General features: G+C 36.9%; 1 protein-coding gene across 1 annotated transcript in view; it reads left to right on the forward strand.

Moving 5' to 3' along the window:
* Positions 1-24,439, forward strand: part of UBR1 (ubiquitin protein ligase E3 component n-recognin 1) — a 154,691-nt gene that overhangs the window by 5,520 nt on the left and 124,732 nt on the right. Inside the window, exons 2-3 of the mRNA XM_068963839.1 lie at positions 17,588-17,844; positions 20,013-20,091. Coding sequence (XP_068819940.1) covers positions 17,588-17,844; positions 20,013-20,091 — 336 coding nt within the window. The remainder of the gene's footprint in view (positions 1-17,587; positions 17,845-20,012; positions 20,092-24,439) is intronic.

Here is a 24,439-nt window from a genome sequence, read left to right on the forward strand (position 1 = left end):
ATAAAATCTAAACTCATTACAAGTTCTTCCGGATCCTGCCTGATCCAGTCCGTTCATCTCCCCTCATCTCTGTTACTTTCTTCATCCACTTTTAGCTATCCTAGTTTCTAAAATAAGTCCAATCTCTGTCTTACTTCAAGGGCTGTACCTTTGCTTGCTGTTCTTTGTAGTATTTTTCCTCTGCCTTTTCTTGATACTTGTCTAAAGATGGGTTCCTCTTACAATTCTCTGTCAAAGCACTCTGTTTATTTCCTTCACTGTACTTATTATGATCTGTAATTATTGTATTGTCTTTATTGTTTAAATGTCTATTTCTGAAAAAAAAAAAAAAAAGTCTGTTTCTTGTACCAGGATGTCTGATTTGTTCACTGATCTGTTCTGGTATATGCTTGATAAACCAGACATTTATATACTCATAATGAATAAAGCGACTTCACTTTCACTTTTCACTTTCATGCATTGGAGAAGGAAATGGCAACCCACTCCAGTGTTCTTGCCTGGAGAAGCCTGGTGGGCTGCTGTCTGTGGGGTCTCACAGAGTCAGACACGACTGAAGCGACTTAGCAGCAGCAGCAATGAATAAAAGAGAATCCACATAAGTGATTTGTTTAGCAAGATTGTAGTGGTTGGGGAGGGAGATTACGGGTGGAGGATGAGAGGTGAATGAGGGACATATTAGGGTAGTGGCTAACCTTGGAGTCTGGGATGAATGGGAGGTAAGGAAAGCCAAAACAGGAGTTCTGGGGGAATTGGTAAGATTTGAGGTGGTAAAGGTTATGGAATTGACATAAGTGGAAGGACTGCAGATTATGGTCATAAAGGGGAATTTGGGAGTTTGAGAAACATTTGGAGGCACACCAGGTTTTTTGTAGTGGGAGAGCCAGGTTGGATGCACCACTGTGCATTCCTTGCATACTCCTTTTGTATGTAGCGTGTCTTGGGCTATACGCAACATTCCTGTTTACTGTCTGTCTGTCTTTCTAGACAGTAAACCCCTTAAGAACATGAAGTGTTTCTTGTTCACGTCTGTATCTCCGATACCTAGCACAGTGCTTCAAATTTTTTATTGAGTGTGTGAATTTTAATGAATGAATGAGTGAAAGAGTTAATAGACATAAGTGGAAGAAAAGGTAATAGGAGTTGAAGGGGTTAAGAGATAATGAGGCTTAAAAGTTTAAAATTGAGGAAGGATTTAAAAACTATCAACATTATGGAGGTATGATTTATGTACATAAAATGCATCCATTTTAGGTCTTTTTTGTTTGGCCTTAGTTCCCCAACCAGAGATTGAACCCAGGCGGTTGGCAGTGAAAGCATGAAGTCCTAACCACTGGACCACCAGGGAATTCTCCATTTGAAGTGTTTGATTGATGAGTTTTGACAAATGTATATACCTGTGTAACTACCACCACGTTAGAATGAAGGACATTTCTATTGCTGCTGAAGTTATTTTGTGCCCAAATGGGGAGATTTGGGTTTGTTTGATTTTTTTTTTTCTCCAAGTTTATTATTGTTATGTTTGTGCAGTAATCATTATGAAAAATCAAAGAAAAGTTATCTACACTCTCATGTGTGTAGGGGATCTTTAAAAGATAACATAGTCTTTTGTTGATAGTTGACTCTAAAATGTTGAGAGAAGGAGTGAGAAGTTATACACCATTTTCAGTGTGGAGACATTTTTCCTTAGACATTTGTATATATTGTTTTAGGCCAGAGCACAGCTTTCTGTAGTAAAAGCAAACTTAGAGTAAGAAGACAAAGATGAAAATGAAAGTCTATTGAGTCCAGACTTAAGCCCTTTCCCACCAGATCATAGCAGGGCCTAGTGCATATTGCTTTTTTTCCATAAGCATCTCCTAATTTCTGTTGTAGACAGCTAGGGAAAATTCTGATTTTCAGTACCAAATTCTGTAGAGTCATAAATGAAATTCTAAAACTACAGGTCAAGAGTGACAGCTTCAGTCCTTCTAGTAACTTACTATAGATGAACTGGTGCTTGAGAGTAACTGCTTATGTTTAATAACAGACATTGTCCTGCAAATAAAGAGGTTTTTATTCTCAGCAGTGCATAGAGAGTCTGTCTGGCTAGATGTGTATATAAATCAGTGGCACAGAATAAACCAATGTAGTATCTGCCCATCCTTTATGTGTGCTGGCTTTGAGGGTTACCTTAGATTTCTTTGAAAGCGTTAATCATATGTTGGGCTCTGTGAAACAATTTTCTCTAAGCTTTTAACTCAGATGGCTTAAAACAGACTATTAAGGCCTCTTTAGTCCCAAATGATTCCTATGATCTCCTTCCTACGTGTTCTTCCAAGATAATGTGATTAACATACCTCCTATTGAAGAACCAATAGTTATTTGGTGAGTCTGTTATTTAAAAGCATTTGGTACAGTCGTTTTTTTTTTTTTTTTTTTTAAATTGTTGTTACACTCTGTAGTAAGCTCAGTGCTTATGGAAATACAGCGTACTGAATAAATGCTACTGAAAGACCTCAGAAGAGTTATTGTGCTTCTCTAAGTGCCTACTTGCTGTTCAGGAATGACAGACCCTGTCCAGAATGGAGTCTGCTGTTCATCACTTAAATATAATTCTCCTTCAAATAATTTACTTAATCTGTTCTTCAGAATGAAGTCTGACTTGTTTGGAGGAGTAGAGCTATAAACACTTAATGTGTCTTTATGAACTGCCTTTTACAAATCCTTTGAACTTTTGGTATGGTTGGATAAGAAATGACTTTAGACACAGGAGGAAAAGTCTGTTAATTTATCCATGTATGTTTTTATATACACATACTCTGAGAAAGAATTTTAGTTTATTTAAAAATATTAATTCAACACAGTAGAAAGAGAATATGAGATCTGTACCCCATAGTGTAGAAAACCAGATTTCACTCATCCAGAGACTTTAAGGAGAGCTTTGAAAATTGAAGCATGAACCTATGGTCAGAGAAAAAAGGGAAGAGAATGGCTTAGGAGGGATGGAATGCTTTCAAAGACTGAATTCTGACAGCATGCATATATGTAAATTATTTCAACAGGGAAGAAGAGAGAGGGGCCTTATTTATCATACTTACTGTACATTTGATTCTGGCTAATGGCTTAGTGGTAAAGAATCCTCCTGCCAATGCAGCAGACCTGGGTTTGATCCCTGGATCAGGAAGATCCTCTGGAAAAGGAAATGGCAACCCACTCCAGTATTCTTGTCTGGGAAATCCCATGGACAGAGAAGCCTGGTGGGCTACAGTCCATGGGCTCACAAAAGAATTGAACATGACTTAGCAACTAAACAACAACAACAAAACAACACTTTTATCCATGCCTTGAAGACATAGTAGACATACCGTATGTACAAACAATATAAGGCTTAACAGATATGATAATATTATAGGACACACACGCATACACAATCTCCTTAGGCTAGATTTTGCATTAAAACTAACAAGGTGAGATTTAATTGCCATGAAAATAAAGCCTTATGTCTAGGACTGGGTATTTGTGTGTAGGACTAAATCTCTTGTATGTGACTGGTTTGAGGGTTTTAGTTTTTTTGCAGACTCACTAAGTCATAACATGATATGACTGAGAAAACAAAGCAAGCAAAAAAAAAACAAACAAAAAACCTCTTTAAGCAGCTTAGTGTCCAGGATAAGGGAAATACAGAAGCATATTTTACATGTTCTGTGAAAGAGTAATCAACATGGAGTGTGGTCTGGATACCATGTCTTTATGGATGGCTAAATTTCATTTCTAGGAATGAGCAAGTTTTCTTTAGTTTCTACATTCCTGTTTTTAGCCCTGGAATAAAGAGATTAATGGGAGTTTATATTTATTATCTTCGTTTATTTGATAGGTTGTTGGGTGAAAGAGCAGAGTAATTTGTATTGGATTATTTCAGGCAGCATAACTTAAAAGTTATAGGAAGGTAAATTTTTGTTTAATTTGGGCTGTAAGAGAGTGGAAGCTGGCTGAGAGGAAGTCTTCAGACAGGCTTAGGGAGCTGATTATCAGATATAGACAATTTCCCTATGGGATAAGTGAGTGAACTAGGGTTTTTGTTGTTTGCTTGTTTTTAAACTTCACAAATCTTTCAGATAGTATTACAAAAAATTTTAGTGTAACCAAAAATTTTCTTGGTTCCTAGAGGTGTTCCAGTTACAAATCCAGTACTTGCTATGAACAATTCTGCAAGCTCCAGATTTTGTTATGCCTTTAAATCAAGGGAATTAGAATTACAGGCCTTCTGAAGACTGTTGATGTCCATCAGTTATCTCAGGAAGCGTAAGTTGTGATTTGAACAAAAGGGAACTAGTATACTTATAGTAAGTTCCGTTTTCAGACTGATGTTCCCAAATAGGCATCCCAGTCCCTGGGTCAGAGTTGAAAGAATATCTTTAATCTCCATGGGGACAAGGAAAATATTTGGAATGTTTGAGAATTTAAGCCTGTGAGAACTTGTTTTCACAGAACAGTCGATTAGGAAAGTCTTCCCTTATCTAAATATTGAAAAAAAAAGTTTTTTCCCCTGAATATGAAAATGTAAAATTCTTAATCATGTCTCAAATTGGAGAAAATGCTAAAAGCAGCCAACCAAAGAACAAAATCAAACCTACTCCAGTCACCAGTAATTCCTGAACATGTCACTCAGGAAAGTACATCCTGAATAGTTTTTCTTATTGAGGAAAAAAAAGAAAGAAACCTTATCTGAAAAAAGATTTTCATAGTCGTGGCAGTCATCTAGGAGAGAATTTTTTGTGAAACAGTATAATTGTACTTTGTCTTCTTTAAGAATTTTGTAAACAGTTTTGGAAGGTTTAATGTTATTTGCTTTGTTCTCTCTAGCAAGAAGTCCATAACTTTCAGCAATGACTGAGAACTTGTACTTGAGATAGGCTTGTGGGGATATAAGGATTTGGAAGGAAAGTACCTTCCCTCAAAGAGCTAACAGTCTGGTTGAAGGGGCTTGATGTTCACATTTAAAGGTAACTACCCACTCCAGTATTCTTGCCTGGAGAATCCCAGGGACAGGGGAGCCTGGTGGGCTGCCGTCTGTGGGGTCACACAGAGTCAGACACGACTGAAGCGACTTAGTAGCAGCAGGAGCAGCAATGTTATCTAGCTGGAGAAGGCAATGGCAACCCACTCCAGTACTCTTGCCTGGAAAATCCCATGGACGGAGGAGCCTGGTAGGCTGCAGTCCATGGAGTCACTGAGTCGGACACGACTGAGCAACTTCACTGTCGCTTTTCACTTTCATGCATTGGAGAGGGAGATGGCAACCCACTCCAGTGTTCTTGCCTGGAGAATCCCAGGGACAGGGGAGCTTGGTGGGCTCCCCCTGTGGGGTCGCACAGAGTTGGACACGACTGACATGACTTAGCAAACAAAAACAAAAAAAAATGTTATCTAGCAAAGATGTAGATTCTGAATGTGTACCTCCTTTAGTATTGGACTTATGGGAGAGAGAAATTTCCTTAGGTTGGTTAGTGAAGTATTCATGGAGGTGAGTTTAGAGCTAAATGGACTTTAAGGAAGAGGTGAGGTAGAAGGATAGAGAGTGGTAGAGTCAGTGGAGAAGGTGTTGAAGGCATCAGCACCTAGAGATTCTATCCAAATCAAATCCAAAACTCTATAAAGATAGCATTTTACAATGTTAGTTCCTCAGACTGAGATGTGTAATGACAGAGATAAAATTTAAGAACATTTAGTGGCATCCATGAATATTAGGCATTTGTTAGCTAAAGAGGCTTTATTTAGAGGGAGATTTAAAAAAGAAGGCAAGGCTTTTTTTTTGTTTTACTATTAAAGTGAAATTGATCAAGTCTTATGGGTAAACTTAAATGAGTTATGTATTTATATTTGATTAAGTAGAATGAGCACTGAACTCTGAGAGTCAGGATACCTAAGTTCTGCTCCTGACCCTGATAATTAGTATTCAGTCTTGGACAAGCCAGTTTACTTTTTCCTTATAACTCGGTTTTAAATGAAGGAATTGAACCAGAATAGATCCCTGAGGTTTTGGGTGATTCTCAAGTTTCTCATGTTCTTAAAAACATTCTTGGAAACTAGATTAGAAACTAGTTCTGTGCCTTCCATAATTAGATAGGACAGAAAAGGGGTTTTGGTATATAGTACTGAATATATAGAGAATTTTTTTTTTAATGCTCTTTGAAGAAAAGAATTTCAGATACAACATAGAATGTTAAATCTTCTAGTTATAGTTATTGTCAGGTATGCAAACATGAGTTGTTTGTGAGTACCCTATAAAAAGTGAAGTTAGAATATTGGAAGGTATGGTTGGTTTTTTTTTTTAAAGGTTTTAGTAAAATATTTTAAATTTTATAATTAAAAAATTGCTCACAAAATATGGAATCGCTATAAAGATATTATTGTTATTAGATAAGCAAACTTTCAAATTCCATGAAAATAGGCTAAAATCCCACTACTCACTACTGTTAACATTTTGGTATATATTCCTACTAAATTTTCCCCATGTTAATATATATAGTATATAACCAAATGAGATTTTATACATGCTTCTTTGTAACCTACTTTAATACTGTATATCTTTACTGCCTTTCCACTAGGTAGAAATAGACATCTTCAATATCATCTCTCTTTTTCAAACTTATTTTGAACTCATTTTAGACTTTCAAGAAAACTTACAAAAATAGCACAGGCAGTTCCATTATATCCCTAACCCCTGCATTCCCTAATGTTAGCATCTCACATAAAGTAGTACAGTTATTAGGGTTAGGAAGTTAATATTTCTACGAACTAAACAACAGTCCTTATTCAAATTTTACCAGTTTTCCTACTAATGTCCTTCTTCTGTTTCAGGAGCCTGTCAAGGTTCCCATCTTACCTCCCACCTGTTTGTTTCATCCAGTATGTAACGGTGTCTCAGTTTCTCCATAGTCTCCTTTCAGTTTTTAACAGTGTTTTGATTTTTCCTTATTTTTAATGACCTCAGCAAGACTGCTCAAGAATATTGAGCAGTTACTTTGCACAATGTTCCCAGTTTGGGTAGGACATTCTCTTACATTTGGAAGGAGGGTGTATGTTTTTGGCAAGAATAACAAAAATGGTACCATATCCTTCTCAGTATATCATATTAAGGGATTCTTGATATCAGTATTTCTTATTACTAGTGATATTTATCTTAATCACTTGGTTAAGTTGGTATCTGCAAGGTTTCTCTATAGTTACTACCTTTTCCCTTTGTTCTTAATAAGCATCTTAAAGGGAGACACTTTGAGACTTTTTGGCATCATTTTAATGGATGTATCTCCTATGGTTTTTTTAGAGTTTTTTTTTTTCCCCCTCTTGATTGCATTATTGACACTTATCAAACAAGGTCAAACAGTGTAACATTATTTACAGTAAAAAGTGAAAATTCTGAGACCTTTCCCTCAGTTCTTTTTCTCATATAACCACTGTTAACAATTTGATGTTTCTCTTGCTAGACATTCTGTGTTTAGGAAACATAATGATACATGTATCTATACAGATATATACGTATATCTCTACATTGATGTACATGTTGAATTAGGAAACTCAAACGTGTAGAAATGTATAAATATCATCTAGAGGTTTGTTTCTGCTTTTACAAAAATGAAGTTATATTATTTTAAACTTGCTTTTTTCAGTCTACAGTATTTTATGACCTTCTGACTGCATATAATACTGTGGATGTACCCTTTAATGATAAACATTTAGGTGGACTTTGTTTTTTCACAGTTACAAGTGATATAGTGGACACAATGGAATATATATATATATTTTTACAGTTAAGTAGGTCTGATTAAATGATAAATTCCACCATTTCTTTAAACTATTCCCTTATTGATAGACATTCAGATTTTTTTTTCTGTTATGAATAACTTTGTACATGAAATGTATAGATTGAAAAAACTTTAAAATGATTTTTGATAGATAATACATATGGTAAAAAAAAAATGAAATAGTAAAAATGTTTATACAGTGAAAAATAGAGGCCTTTTTCTGCTGTTAACAATGTATTTTGAACCCTTTCAAAGATTGTGTACTCTTACGTAAGCATATACTGATATATCTCCTTCTCTTATATGTCAGTATTCTCCTTCTCTGATATATCAGTATTCACTGTTTTGTACTGTTTGCTTTTTATTTAACCATATAGCTTGAAGAATGTCTTATATTAGTACATTTAAACCTGTGCCCCCTCTCTTTTATATAATGGCTGCATTGAATTTATGTGCCATGATTTATTCAGCTTTTGTTATGGGACATTTAAGTTGTTTCTAGCCTTTTATTATTATAATAATCCTGCAAGTAAAATACTTGTATATATTTCTTTTTACATATTTGAGTTTATCTCTGAGGAACAGATTCCTTGAAGTGGGAATTTCTCAGTCAAAGTTTATATAAATTAAAAATTTTAATAATTATTAAAATTGTCCTTCTGAGAGGACAGGCTAATTTAATTTCTACAATAATACCTAATTTTAATATAATATGTTTTATATAAAGTTTTATAGAGTTGAACTTATGGAGGCATATTGAGCTTCAGGAGAGCAAACTCAGCCTTATATATAATCAAATATCTGTAACTTAGTTACTTATGATGGAACTTTATGTAAATTCTTTAAAAAAAATTTTTTTTATTGGAGTCTAGTTGATTTATAATGCGTTAGTTTCAGGTGTACACAAAGTGAATCAGTTTTATGTGTATATATACACACACACACACACACACACACACGCACACACACAAGCACATATGTCCACTCTTTCTTTAGATTCTTTTCCCATATAGGCTATTACAGAGTATTGAGTAGAGTTCCTTGTGCTATTACAGGAGGTTCTTATTTGTTACCTATTTTATGTATATAGTACTGTGCATATGTCAGTTGCAGTCTCTCGATTTATGCCTTTCCCCTGTTAATGATTAATTCCAATTGTATGTCAGCTTATAAAACTCCTTAGACAAGTTTTATGAGTTTATCACAGTTGAATAGATTTCTGATTCCTTTTCTTTGTCCTGAAAATTGTTTTTTAACACTTCAAAGGGGCACCTATTATTTATTCTTAAGATATAGTGAACAAGTATGTGTTCCCCTTGTCAGAACTCTTAATGATTTTATAAACGTTATCTAGCCTTTGTTTTTAAAGACTGAAGAGTCCTAGTTTTCCACCCCTATTATTTTTTCTAGGATTCTTTCATTTCCCTTGATGGTTTTTGCTTCAGGCAGAAAGTGAAGAGGAACTAAAAAGCCTCTTGATGAAAGTGAAAGTGGAGAGTGAAAAAGCTGGCTTAAAGCTCAACATTCAGAAAACGAAGATTATGGCATCCAGTCCTATCACTTCATGGGAAATAGATGAGGAAACAGTGGAAACAGTGTCAGAGTTTATTTTTGGGGGCTCCAAAATCACTGCAGATGGTGATTGCAGCCATGAAATTAAAAGACGCTTACTCCTTGGAAGAAAAGTTATGACCAACCTAGATAGCATATTCAAAAGCAGAGACATTACTTTGCTGACTAAGGTCCATCTAGTCAAGGCTATGATTTTTCCTGTGGTCATGTATGGATGTGAGAGTTGGACTGTGAAGAAGGCTGAGTGCCGAAGAATTGATGCTTTTCAACTGTGGTGCTGGAGAAGACTCTTGAGAGTCCCTTGGACTGCAAGGAGATGCAACCAATTCATTCTGAAGGAGATCAACCCTGGGATTTCTTTGGAAGGAATGATGCTAAAGCTGAAACTGCAGTACTTGGGCCACCTCATGCAAAGAGTTGACTCATTGGAAAAGACTCTGATGCTGGGAGGGATTGGGGGCAGGAGGAGAAGGGGAAGACAGAGGATGAGATGGCTGGATGACATCACTGACTCGATGGACATGAGTCTGAGTGACCTCTGGGAGTTGGCGATGGACAGGGAGGCCTGGTGTGCTGCAATTCATGGGGTCGCAAAGAGTCGGACACGACTGAGTGACCGAACTGAACTGAACACTACCCAATGGCCTGAACAGCCAGTCTTACTTCTTGGGATCAGGGTATTCCTGTGCTAAAAGGGCCAGGACTTTAGCTGTGTAGATAGCTGTGGGTGGGTGCTCTATCCTCTGTTGGCAAATTGAATTAGTATATGATAAATATACCTCATAGTTGCCTCCTATTTCTGTGTAATTTCATAGAAGCAATAGCTCAATGTTTGGGAACACATGTAAGAATTAAAGATTTTAAAATTAAATAAAAAATAAAAAAAATAAATAAAACATTAAAAAAAAATAAATGGATACTGAACTCCAAAAAAAAAAAAAAAAAAAAGAAGTAGGGACATGTTCATTTTAATATATATCTGTTCTAAAATTTATCTTTCACAGTTTGATTGTATGAAAATTTGAAAAATGCACAGTGAGTAGCAGAACTGGATACTAGTTACTCATGTTTATTTTGAGGAACAGAAAGTTTTAATTTTGATTAATTCTGTTTTATCCATTTTTTTTCATGGTTAGCATTTTTTGTGCCCTGTTCAAGAAATCTTTGCCCTCCCAGAGGATGTCAGAGTGTTTTCTTCTATGTGTTTGTCAAGTAATTTTACAGTTTTAGTTATTACATTTAAATCTGTGATCCATTTCAAATTAATTTTTGTGTATGGTATGAAGTATCGGTTGAAGTTAATTTTTTTCCATTAGGATATCTAATTTCTCCTGCACCAATTTTTGAAAATTGCTGTCTTTTTTGAACTACGTTGTTTCCTTTTTTAAAAAATGAATTGACGCTGCATTCCAGTATTCTTCGGCTTCTCTTGTGGCTCAGCTGATAAAGAATCTGCCTGCAACGTGGGAGACCTGGGTTTGATCCCTGGGTTGGGAATATCCCCTGGAGAAGGGAAAGGCTACCCACTCTAGTATTCTGGCCTGGAGAATTCCATGGACTATGGGGTTGCAAAGAGTCAGACATGACTGAGCAACTTTTGCCTTCACTTTACATACATATGTGGATTCATTTTTAAACTTAGTTCCATTGATAAACATATATATACACCAGTGCTAATTCCATACTATTAGTATACCTTTATAGTAGGTCCTAAAATCAGGTACTGTTAAGTCTCCAAGTCCTTTACATTTCCTCTTTTTTTTGGCTACCATGCACAGCTTGTAGGATTTTAGTTCCTCAACAAGGGCTTGAACCTGGATCATGATAGTGAAAGTGCCAAGTTCTAACCACTGGACTGCGAGGGAATTCCCTCCATATTTGTTTTAGAATTAGCTTGTTAATTTTTACAAGAAAGCTTGCTTGGATTGTGTAGAATTTGTAGCTCAGTTAGGATGTATAAACCTTTTAAAAATATTGAATCCTGTAAACAATGAACATGATGCAACTTCATTTTTTAAGATATTTTATAAATTTCTCTCAATAATGTTTTGTAGTGTTCAATGTGAACTAATTGCCAAGTATTTTTTTGATGCTACTGTAAATGCTATTTTTTAAAATTTCATTTTCCAGTTATTTGTTGCTAGTATATAGAAATATAGTTGATTTTTATGTATTGATCTTACATCTAATGAGCTTGCTTAGTTCACTTAGTATTCCTACTTGTTTGGTATTTTTTTTTTTTTTGCTACACTGGGTCTTTGTTGCTGTGCACAGGCTCTCTCTAGTTGCGACCACGGGGGCTACTCTCTTTGCAGTTTGTGGGCTTCTCATTGTGGTGGCTTCTCTTGTTGTGGAGCATGGGCTCAGTATTTGGGTGCACAGGCTTAGTTGCCCCACAGCATGTGGAATCTTCCCTCGAACCTGTGTCCCCTCCACTGGCAGGTAGATTCTTAATCTCTGTACCACCATGGAAGTCTGTGTGTGTGTCTGTTTTAATAGTTTATATATTATTTTATTTTTGGCTGTGCTGGATATTTGTTGCTACACGGGCTTTTCTCTAGTTGTGGGGAGAGGGTGCTACCCTCTAGTTGTGGTGTGCCAGTGTCTCATTGTGGTGGCTTCTTCTGTGGTTCCTTGGCTCTAGGGCATGGGCTCAGTTGCTCCACGCCACGTGGGATCTTCCCAGATTGGGGATCAAACCCATGTCTCCTGCACTGGCAGGCGGATTCTTTACCACTGAGCCACCAGGGAAACTTGTGTGTGATTTTTAATTGATTTCTCAGAATTTTTTTGTGAAGAGTAATCATATTGTATGTGACTAGAGACAGTTTTATTTCTTGCTTTCCAGTCACCATGCCTTTTATTTATTTTTCTTGTTTTATTTCACTAGCTATGACCTCTAGTACTATAGTGAATAGAAGAGAACAGATATCTTTGCCTCATCCTTGATCTTTGGGAGAGAATTATTTAGTGTGTTATTGCAGATATTTGTCTCAATCTGTGGTTCTCCTTTTCATCTTTCAAACCATATTATTTTTTATTCACTATGAAAATTTCCATAAATAACTTATCGTACAGTTCTGTGAGTTTTGAGAGTTGCCAACAGTTGTGTAATCATCACCATAACACAGATGCTACAGAACTGTTCCACTGCCCTCAAAATTTATGTTGCTGCTACTTTGTTGTCAGCCTCTTGCAACCACTGTGCTATCCTCTATCTCTAGTAGTTTTGCCTTTTCTGGAATGTTATATAAATGGAATTATATAGTACATAGCCTTAAAAAAATTTTTTTTTAATTTAGAATATTGTTGTTGTTTAGTCTTTCTAAGTCATGTCCAGTTCTTGGCAACCCCTTTGACTGCAGCACTCCAGGCCTCCCTGTCCCTTACTATCTCCCAAAGTTTGTCCAAGGTCATGTCCGTTGAATCAGTGATGCTATCCAGCCATATCATTCTCTGCCACCCTCTTCTCCTTTTGCCTTCAATCTTTCCCAGCATCAGAGTCTTTTCCAGTGAGCCGGCTCTTCACCAAAGTGTTGGCGCTTCACCTTCAACATCAGTCCTTTCAATAACTATTCAGGGTTGATTTCCTTTAAGATTGACTGGTTTGATCTTGCTGTCCAAGGGACTCTTCAAGAGTCTTCTCCAACACCACAGTTTGCAAGCATCATTTCTTTGGTACCCATCCTTCCTTATGGTCCAGCTCTTACATTCATACAAGACTACTGGAAAAACCACAGCTTTGACTATACGGACCTTTATTAGCAAATATGAAGCTAGTATAAATGCCTTATATGGTTCTTATGTAAATATAAAACAAACATGAAATACTAATAAAACTAGAAAGCCAACCCATTTCAAATGAACAGAATTAATTTAATTCAGTTCAGTTCAGTCACTCAGTCGTGTCCAACTCTTTGCGACTCCATGGACTGCAGCACACCAGGGCTCCCTGTCCGTCACCAACTCCTGGAGTCTATTCAGACTCAGGTCCATTGAGTCAGTGATGCCATCTAACCATCTCATCATCTGTCGTTCCTTTCTCCTCCCACCTTCAGTCTTTCCCAGCATAAGGGTCTTATTCAAATGTGTCAGTTCTTCGCATCAGGTGGCCAAAGTATTGGAGTTTCAGCTTCAGCATCAGTCCTTCCAGTGAATATTCAGGATTGATTTCCTTTAGCATGGACTGGTTGGATCTTGCTATCCAAGAGACTCTCAAGAGTCTTCTCCAACATCACAGTTCAAAAGCATCAATTCTTCAGTGCTCAGCTTTCTTTATAGTTCAACTCTCACATCCATACATGACTACTGGAAAAACCATAGCTTTGACTAGATGGACCTTTGTTGGTAAAGTAATGTCTCTGCTTTTTAATATACTGCCTAGGTTGGTCATAACTTTCCTTCCAAGGAGCAAGCATCTTTTAATTTCATGGCTGTAGTCACCATCGGCAGTGATTTTGGAGCCCAAAAAAATAGTCTGCCATTGTGTCGTGTCCACTGTTTCCCGATCTATTTGCCATGAAGTGATGGGACCGGATGCCATGATCTTAGTTTTCTGAATGTTGGGTTTTAAGCCAACTTTTTCACTCTCTTTCACCTTCATCAAGAGGCTCTTTAGTTCCTCCTCACTTTCTGCCATAAGGGTGGTGTCATCTGCATATCTGAGGTTATTGATATTTTTCCCTTTATTCCAGCTTGTGCTTCATCTAGTCTAGCATTTCTCATGATGTACTCTGCATATAAGTTAAATAAGCAGGGTCACAATATACAGCCTTGACGTACCCTGTTCCCAATTTGGAGCCAGTCTGTTGTTCCATGTCCAGTTCTAACTGTTGATTCTTGACCTGCATACAGATTTCTCAGGAGGCAGGTCAGGTGGTCTGGTATTCCCATCTCTTTCAGAATTTTCCACAGTTTGTTGTGATTTACACAGTCAAAGGCTTTGGCATAGTCAGTAAAGCAGAAGTAGATGTTTTTCTGGACCTCTCTTGCTTTTTCAATGAACCAGTGGATGTTCGCAAATTGATCTCTGGTTCCTCTGCCTTTTCTAAATCCAGCTTGAACATCTGGATGTTCACGGTTCACTTACTGTTGAAGCCTGGCTTGGAGAATTTTCAGCATTACTTGCTGACATGTGTGATGAGTACAATTGTGCAGTAGTTTGAGCATTCTTTGGCATTGCCTTTCTTTAGGATTGGAATGAAAAAACTGACCTTTTCCAGTCCTGTGGCCAGTGCTGAGTTTTCCAAATTTGCTGGTATATTAAGTGCAGCACTTTCACAGCATCATCTTTTAGGATTTGAAATAGGTCAGCTGGAATTCCATCACTTCCACTAGCTTTTTTCATAGTGGCCCACTTGACTTCACATTCCCAGATGTCTGGCTCTAGATGAGTGATTATCTGGGTCGTGAAGATCTTTTTTGTACAGTTCTCCTGTGTATTTTTGCCACCTCTTCTTCTGCTTCTGTTAGATCCATACCATTTCTGTCCTTTATTGTGCCCATCTTTGCACGAAATGTTCCCTTGGTATCTCTAATTTTCTTGAGGAGGTCTGTAGTCTTTCCCATTCTATTGTTTTCCTCTATTTCTTTGCATTGATCACTGAGGAAGGCTTTCTTATCTCTCCTTGCTATTCTTTGAAACTATGCATTCAAATGGGTTTATCTTTTCCGTTTCTCCTTTGCCTTTTGCTTCTCTTCTTTTCATAGCTATTTGTAAGGCCTCGTCAGACAACCATTTTGCTTTTTGCATTTCTTTTTCTTGGGGATGGTCTTGATCACTGCCTCCTGTACAGTGTCACGAACCTCCATCCATATTTCTTCAGGTACTCTGTCTATCACATCTAATCCCTCGAATCTGTTTGTCACTCCACTGTATAATCATAAGGGATTTGATTTAGGTCATACCTGAATGGTCTAGTGGTTTTCCCTACTTTCTTCAATTTAAGTCTGAATTTGGCAATAAGGAGTTCATGATCTGAGCCACAGTCAGCTCCCGGTCTTGTTTTTGCTGACTTTATAGAGGTTCTCCATCTTTGGCTGCAAAGAATATAATCAGTTTGATTTTGGTGTTGACCATCTGGTCATGTCCATTAACTGCGACTCAATTGCCAATGTTGGTTTGAGAGTAGAGACTTCTATCTTTCCTGCCTCTATTTAAAGACTGCTGTTACTTAATGGCATTAAAAATGTTGGGCTGGCTGGGTGTTTTGAGGTAATTGCCTCACATTTAAGGCCAAATTGCCAATGAGTAATCCATGAATGTCTTTTAACAGGGCGTTTCTGGGTACTTAGAAAGCTCTCTTGCTTGATTGAAGACAAAGGTGGCGTTATTGGAATCTACATATAGTATCTGTTAAAACCACTTATAATCGGAGTCAGGAATTTGGCCCAGAGATGTGCTTTGCTCAGTTCACATATATGCTGTCAATATGAACAAGGTCCCAACTACTAAGAGGCAGTAGTACATAATCTTTTTGAGTTTGACTTCTTTTGATGTTGCGTGTGTTGATAATTCAGTCCTTTTATTGCTGAGCAATAAAGGAGTATGCTGAATATTCTGTGGTTTGGATGTACAAACTGTTCATAATTCACCAGTTGAAGGACAAATGAGTCATTTCTAGTTTGGGGCAATTATGAATAAAGCTGCTCTAACTTTCAAGTATAAGTGTTTTGTGAACATAAGTTTTTATTTCTTGGTTAGATAACTAGGAGTTTGATTGCTGGGTCATATGGTAAGTATATATTTAACTGTGTGAGAAACTGCTGAACTCTTTTGTAAAGTGTGTGTATAACATTTTGAGTCCCTTTCCTTTCCAAGTTTTCTACATTTGTGTTGATACTTGGTATTGCCAAATTTTTATTTTATTTTTTTACCTACACTCTGATAGGTTTTATAGGGATATCTCACTGCCATTTTAATTTGCATTTCTCTAATGATTTAATGATGTTGAGCATGTTTTCCTGTGCATATAAGCATGGCAAAAAGCCACCTGTAACTTTCTTTTGAAGAGCAGAAGGTTGTTTGTTTGTTTGTTTGTTTGTTTTTGCTGGTGTTCATTTATCTTTTCTTTTTGTTTCATGGTGAGTGCTTTTTGTGTTCTAAAACTCTGGCACTCATTCATTTTCATCTCATTAAATGCTATGGTTCCTTTAAATAATTAAATTATTAGTAAATCCTAAGAGTTCTCATCACAAGGAAAAAATCATTTTTCCCCGTTCATTTAATTTTATATCTGTGTGAGATGATGGATATTCACTAAAACTCTTGTGGTAATCATTTCATGATGTATGTAAGTCAAATAATTATGTTGTACACCTTAAACTCATTAAGTGCTATATGTCAATTATATCTCAATAAAACTGGAAGAAAAAATAAAATAATTAAACTACTGGTATGAGGAATACTTTATCACTGCAGCCTCTGACTGATAATGGAATCACCTTCACACACCAGGAGTTGGCCACTTCAGCAGGGAAGAGTAATTCTCATCTGCTATAGTTGCACTTCTTTTTTCTATATGTGAACGACCACTTATTTCCAAGTGCTTCTTTAAAAAAAAAAATCACCTACTTTCCTTTTGTATTTGCTACTGTTCAGTCGCTCAGTCCTGTCCATCTCTTTGCAACCCCATGGACTGCAGCATGCCAGGCTTCCCTGTCCCTCACTGTCTTCTGGAGTTTGCTCAGTCTTATGTCCATTGAATCGATGATGCCATCCAACCATTTCATCCTCTGTAGCCCCCTTCTTATTCTGCCATCAATCTTTCCCAGCATCAGGGTCTTTTCCAATGAGTCGGCTCTTCACATCAGGTGGCCAGAGTATCAAAGCCTCAGCATCAGTCTTTCTAATGAATATTCAGGGTTGATTTCCTTTAGGATTGACTGGTTTGATCTCCTTGCTGTCCAGGGGACTCTCAAGAGTCTTTTCCAGCACTAAAGCTCCTTTTGTATTGGGCTTCCCTGGTGCCTCAGAGGTTAAAGCGTCTGCCTTCAATGCAGGAGACCCGGGTTCGATCCCTGGGTCAGGAAGATCCTCTGGAGAAGGAAATGGCAATCCACTCCAGTATTCTTGCCTTTTGTATTGGTGAAGGGTAAAATAAGAATATACTGTAAATCACTTTCTCTGAAACTACAGAATTATGCCATTATCTGTGCCATTACTTGTGCTCTTAGATCTTTAAGAAGGAACTTGTAAGAAAGTTTAATTTTTGTTTTGTTTTGTTTTTCAGTGGTGGGATCAGCAGACTGATTTTTATACTACTTTCTTGAACTATTTGGCACAAGTGGTGCCTGAAATTTATTTTGCTGAAATGGACCCAGATTTGGAAAAGCAGGAGGAGAGCATACAGAGGTCAATATTCACTCCACTGGAATGGTACTTATTTGGAGAAGATCCAGATATTTGCTTAGAGAAACTGAAGCACAGTGGAGCATTTCAACTTTGTGGGAAGGTTTTCAAAAGTGGAGAGACAACATATTCTTGTAGGTAAGATTTAGAAATGTATAGGATTGGTTGTAATTACACCTTGATATTCTGTGCCTATTTTATGATATACCTTTCTTGGTGTATTGCTAGTTGTATTTAATTCTTCTTAATTAACTTCCTATTATTATGCATTTATTTATAAGTTTGTTTTTGCTAGTACAGCTTATTTTTGAATATATGACTTACACAATTCTCTCGTTTTTCTTCTTGTTCTCTGAAAGTATACAAGTGATTGATTTTTGCGTTGTTTGTAATGTAGTCCATACACCCTTATCTGAAACTCTTGATGCCACATGTATTTCAGAATTCTGAATACTTCCCCAGTAGAGTTAGGGCAGGATCCTACAATCAAACACAGCATTTCTATAAGAAATCTATGACTGTTCACAGCAAGTGATATAAATGAAGTCTATAGTCCCTTGTCATTTCAAGTTGTTTTTTTGCCACCAAATGACATTTGGTATCAAAGAACCTGTTGAAGCATTTGTAACTTAATTGGATAGAAGAGGCCAGTGGTAGGGAAACTGGAAATGGCTTTAGGTTTTTTGCCTTTTGGGAGAGGACTTAAGCATCACGGTAACACAGAGAACTTTTTTATTCTCTACTCTTGCCTGAAACTTTTTAACTTTTAGATCTTAATTGCACTTTTAGGGGTTGTTTTTTTTTTTCTTTTATTAGAAGTTGTTTAGGTTAGGAATGTGAATCTTTAGATTTTATAAATACAGAGAATTACTTTTTGCTTCACTGTAATTCTAGATTTGACTGATTTGTGTTCAGCTGGTAAAGAATCACCTGCAATGTGGGAAACCTGGGGTCAATCCCTGGGTTGGGAAGATCCCCTGGAATATGGCATGACAACCCCCTCCAGTATTCTTGCCTGGAGAATCCCCATGGACAGGGAGCCTAGCAGTCCATGGGGTCACAAAGAGTCAGACACAACTGAGTGACTAAGCACACACAGCAGTTGTTTAGAACATACTACATTTCTTTATTCTCTTATTTTCTTGGGGAAAATTCAACTTTTGTATTTTGTATACCATTTTGCTATATAGCAGTTTCATTTATCTTGTTAAGTACTTTTAGTGGAAGCCTGGTCAGTTTCAACTAAAGCATAGTAGAAGACATTTGTAGACCTCATTTCTCCAAAAGGGTCCCAGAGGCATTTTTAATTGTCACAACTAGGGGAATGGTACTAACATCTAGTGGATAGAGACCGGGTTGCTGCTTAACCATCCTGTGGTACACAGGACAGTCTCCTGTATCACCAGCAAATAATTATTCAGTTTAAAATGTCAGTACTGCTGAGATTTGGAAATCCTGCTGTGAGTAGGTTAGTAGAACATATATATTTTAGAAACTGCTATTAGTCAGTCTTTATTTATTAACATTTAAAAGTTCAGTTTTAACATTGTGCAATTCCATTACTTCAAATTTTCTAAATAAATATTTTAAAAATTAATTTTGCACTTTGTACCTGTTTATATTATTGTCAATGTTTCCCTGAAAGTATTAAATAAAATTTTACATTTTAAAAGTTTTTATTAAGGAAAATATTAAGAATTTAATTTAAATTTAAATTTAATTTAATTTATTCAATAAATATTCATTGAATATTTATCATGTGCCAGGCACTGCTCTGCATGCTTGGGACATATTATACAAAATAAATTAAAATCCTTTCCCTTATGTTGCTTACATTCTTTTTTGTTGTTGTTGTTGTTGCTTACATTCTAAGGAATTTTGTCTTTAACCAAGCCTCATTTACCAGTGAACAATCAGTGCCTGTAAAATGTATTTGTAACTGTAATAGGATAAGATGATGCAGAGAGTGAAGAAAAACTGATCAATTTTTCAGAAAACTAATTTTGGCGTACCTGCTGCCAAATCATGCACCAGAAAACTAATTTTGAAGTGGAATTTAATAGTTTGAAACCAGGTGAAAGCCCAAAGTAATGAGGATAATTTAGGAAACAAAACCAAACATCCAACCATATACATTCAAATATGGCCAGAAAGAGGCCAACATTATTTGGAATTCAATTTTTAAAGTATTTTCATAAACAGTTTGTGTATCATACAGGAAATTGATTCACATTATATCATTGTTATACTTTGAGTATCAATGGGAATCATCTAAATTTTGGCACCTGATTTTTAATCTTTTTTAGGGACTGTGCAATTGATCCAACATGTGTACTCTGTATGGACTGCTTCCAGAATAGTGTTCATAAAAATCATCGTTATAAGGTATGGAAATAAATGCATAAAGTTTCTTAATTGGCAGGAGACTGATGGCCAGCTAGTCCAAATTCCTGATGAGTACTTGAGTTTCTGCTGTAACACATCTGATATGTGAAGCTTTAGCTCTGGTTAAACATATGTGATGGAGCATCTGCTACCTCAAGAGACAGCCCCTTACAATTTTTTTTTTAAGTATATCACTTTTACACAAAAGATTGTAGAAAGCATATTAACAGCTTAAAGAATAACTATAAAGTGTTCACCTTTCTAACCACCCCTTAGATCAAGAAATGAGACATTGCCAGCTCTCAGGGGCCTCCTTCTAGATCACCATCCTTCTCTCCCACTTTATGATATAACCTCTCTTCTGTGTTTTGCGATAACAGTTTCCTTCATTTTCCTTTTAGCTTATCACTCAAATCATATTGAATAGTTCCATCTGTTTTTGAATTCTGTATAGATGGAGTCATTCTGTACGTTTCTCTTGTTGAGTAGCTTTCACTCAGCATTATGTGTATGTGTGTGTGTGTGTGTGTGTGTGTGTGCATATTTATATATGTATATGTTTTGTCCATTTACCTTGTAGTGTTTGATAACCCGCATTGTTTTTATTCATTGTACTGTATATGGATATTTAAATTGTTTCCAATTTTGGACTATTACTGTATAAAACAATTTTTCTGTGAACATTCTTATTTGTGTATTTTGGTACCCATGTACAGGAGTTTGTCCAGGGTATATATCTGGAATAAAATTGCTGAGTTCTAGAGTATATCTTGAGTCATAGTGGATAATGTCAGACTGTTTTCCAAAGTGGTTATACCAGTTTGTAAGTTCTTCAGCAGTATATGGGAGTCCCTATGGCTCCACATTCTTGCAAGATTTGATGTTGCCAACTTTTTAAGTTTTAGCCAATCTGGTAGGTATAGAATAGTATTATATTGTGGTCGTAGTGAGGTTGCCAAGCTTTGGGATTCTGTGGGCCAGTACAATTTCAGAAGACTGGGTAAGACACAGGGTTTTCAAATTTTTATTTGGCTAAGTAAGTTCAATTTTAACTTTAAAAAGAGCACATGAACAGCAACCAAAAAATTCTTACCATCTCCTGTAGTTTTATGAAGAAAAGGAAAATTTAATTCCAAGGAAGTAGGATAATCTCAGGCTAAAAAGCAGGTCTTTAAATTGCATACATGTACCTCTGTGGAAGAGCTCATCACATTCCTTCCTTTTCTGATTTTTTCTGTTGACTGGTAAAACTTGTCTATTAAATTTAGGAACCTCTTCACTAAGCTATCTTTCATTATTGAAAGCTTACAGTCCACATTGCACCACGAAGCACTCTTTTGTGAAGCATCCTTAAGTTTATCATCTTTAGGTATTTGCAAAGCTCTTCTTATAGAAGATGCATGTACAGCTTACTCAGGAATCTTTGTGTTATTAGGAGGATGGACTATTGTGTAACTAATAAAAAATTATATTTATAAGCTTTAAAATATACTATCCTTCAAAAGTGTGTGTAAAGAACAGAAGACTTTTGGTCGGGGAATAAGTGATAGAATCTCTCTGAAATACCTGTTAGATGTGGTGAAATTTTTAAAGAAAAGCAGGGGAATGACTAATAAATACAATTCAGGTAACAATAACCTCTATGTCAAATGGAGGACCACACAGGGAACTTGGCAACAGTATTAATATTTTCCTGGGTTAAATGCTGAACCAGTGGTGTTCGCTTCATTATTCTGCTTTGTAACTCACCTATATATTGTGTATATTCTTTTTAAATAAAACACAATAAAAGAAAAAAATGAAGCCATTAAAAAAAAAGATGAGAAGAAATAGGAAGGAATATGTTTTGCTGCAGAGAAGGGGAAGAAAAGGATAATGATGGGGATGCAGACCCAAGATCTGATACTGTGTGAAGAAAGCACCAAGAAAAACCTTTAGGCACAGAATAGTGCAGAACAACTTTTGCTGTCCCCAGTACTGTGGAGGGAGTGGGGCTGTTTCACAGAGATGGTTTGGGGTGTCTGTCCAGATCTGCTCGGCCATGTTGAAGATTCATTTCAAATCACGCTAATGGCTTCCTTATGGAGTACTCAGTGTTCCCCAAAGTACATCTTTCATAGCAGTCTTAAAGTTCACAGCAGAAGAATTTAAAGTTCCTGTAGAGATCTATGCAGTATTACCTGTGATGGAGTAGGAATAGATCCTGCACTGCTGCAAATTTTTTTCTGAAGTATGGTTCAGAACTGTGAATTAGGAAGTTCCTTGGTGGTCTACTGGTTAGGATTCAGCCCTTTCACTGCCATGGCCGGGGTTCCATCACTGGTTGGGGACCTGAGATCCTACAAGCCATGAAGTGCACCCCATACCTCCCCCTGCCCCCACAAAAAAAGAACTGCAAATTATTCCTAGAGAACGAGTTGGAAGTTCTGCTACTTGGAACATGTGATTACCTTTCAGAATAAATATTGGTATTGTTGTAAAATTGAAATCAGGCATTTAAAATACTGTGAAAACACCAGTAGTTGATGAAATAATGAAAGGTGACTCTCCATCCCTTATTCACACTCTTCACACACTGTGAAGAGGGAAGGCTTCTGCATTGAGAGTGTTATCACCATAGAAGATCATAGTCTTTCATTGCTACCTCACAACATGCATAGGTAATTCATTTGGGGTAAATAGATTATCCAACTGTGTTTTATAACTCTTTCTGAGAAAATCTGGAAAGTTAAAATTTACTGAATTTTCCTGTTTGTCTTTGGGTTAAAAATTTTAAAGGATTGTGGATCAGACATGGCAGTTGGCTTGATAGTATCTAACTTGCAGGCACAAAAATAGTTGAAAAAAAAGAAAGTGAAGTTGCTCAGTCATGTCCGACTCTTGGCAACCCCATGGACTATAGCTTGCCAGGCTCCTCCATCCATGAGATTTTCCAGGCAAGAATACTGGAGTGGGTTGCCATTTCCTTCTCTAGGGGATCTTCCCAACCCAGAGATCGAACCCTGGTCTCCAGCACTGCAGACAGACTCTTTACTATCTGAGCTACCAGGGAAGCCCCCCAAAAATGTGTTCATGTATTCATATAAATTTTAATTTAATATCAAAGAACCCCATATTGAGATTTTGATCTATCTCTTTTGCGTAAAATTGCTATCCCACACCAAAGAATTTTTGCTATGATCTTGCAGAATCTAAGATGAGAATTGAAAATAAAGTAGAAGCATAAAAACAAACACAAACTTTTTGAGAACAGAGATAAAAATTTGAGCTTGATCTACTGTGTGTAATGTGTGCCTTCTTTGTGATATCCAGCTTTTCAGTAGTTTATCCCTTAAAAATAAAAACTACAGTAAAGAGACTTCCCTGGTGGTACAGTAGATAAGAATCTGGCTGCCAACACAGGTAATGTGGTTTTGATCCCTGGTCCAGGAAGATTCCATATGCTGTGGTGCAAATAAACCTCCACACTGCAGCTACTGAGCCCACGTGCTGCAACTACTGAGCCCGTGCACTTAGAGCTTGTGCTCCGCAGCAACAAGCAGCTGCAATGAGAAAGCCCATGCCGCGCAACTGGAGAGCTGCTGCTGCTGAGTCACTACAGTTGGGTCTGACTCTGTGCGACCCCATAGACGGCAGCCCACCAGGCTCTACTGTCCCTGGGGTTCCCCAGGCAAGAACACTGGAGTGGGTCGCCATTTCCTTCTCCAATGCATGAAAGTGAAAAGTGAAAGTAAAGTCGCTCAGTCGTGGCCAACTCTGTGCAACCCCATGGACTGCAGCCCACCAGGCTCCTCCATCCATGGGATTTTCCAGGCAAGAGTACTGGAGTGGGGTGCCATTGCCTTCTCCAACTGAAGAGTAGTCCCCGCTTATTACAACATAGAAAGCCTAAGTGCAGCAACAAAGACCCAGCATAACTAAAAATAAATTAATTTAAAAAACACAGTAAGATAAATAAGGTCTGAGAATCTAAGGTATTTAACATGATGATTGTAGTTGATAACACTATTATTCTATAATTGGAATTTGTTTAGAGAGTAGCACATAAACATTCTTAGATACATACAAAAAGGTAAATATGAAAAACAGAATATACTGAAGCACATTCTTTAAAAAATTTTTTCAGTAAACTTTGCGTTTTTATCCTCAAAATAAAAACACCCACTATTAAAGATTATTACTATTTTTTTCTTTTTTGGCCACTCCATGCAGCATGTGGGATCTTAGTTGTCTGACCAGGGAGCAAACCTGTACCCCCTGCACTAGAAGCTCAGAGTCTTGACCACTGGACCACCATGGAACTCCTTCAACATACATTTGTTGAAATCAAGTGTTAGGATCAAAAGGG

This window comes from Capricornis sumatraensis, chromosome 2, assembly GCF_032405125.1.
Source record: "Capricornis sumatraensis isolate serow.1 chromosome 2, serow.2, whole genome shotgun sequence".
Classification (NCBI taxonomy): domain Eukaryota; kingdom Metazoa; phylum Chordata; class Mammalia; order Artiodactyla; family Bovidae; genus Capricornis; species Capricornis sumatraensis.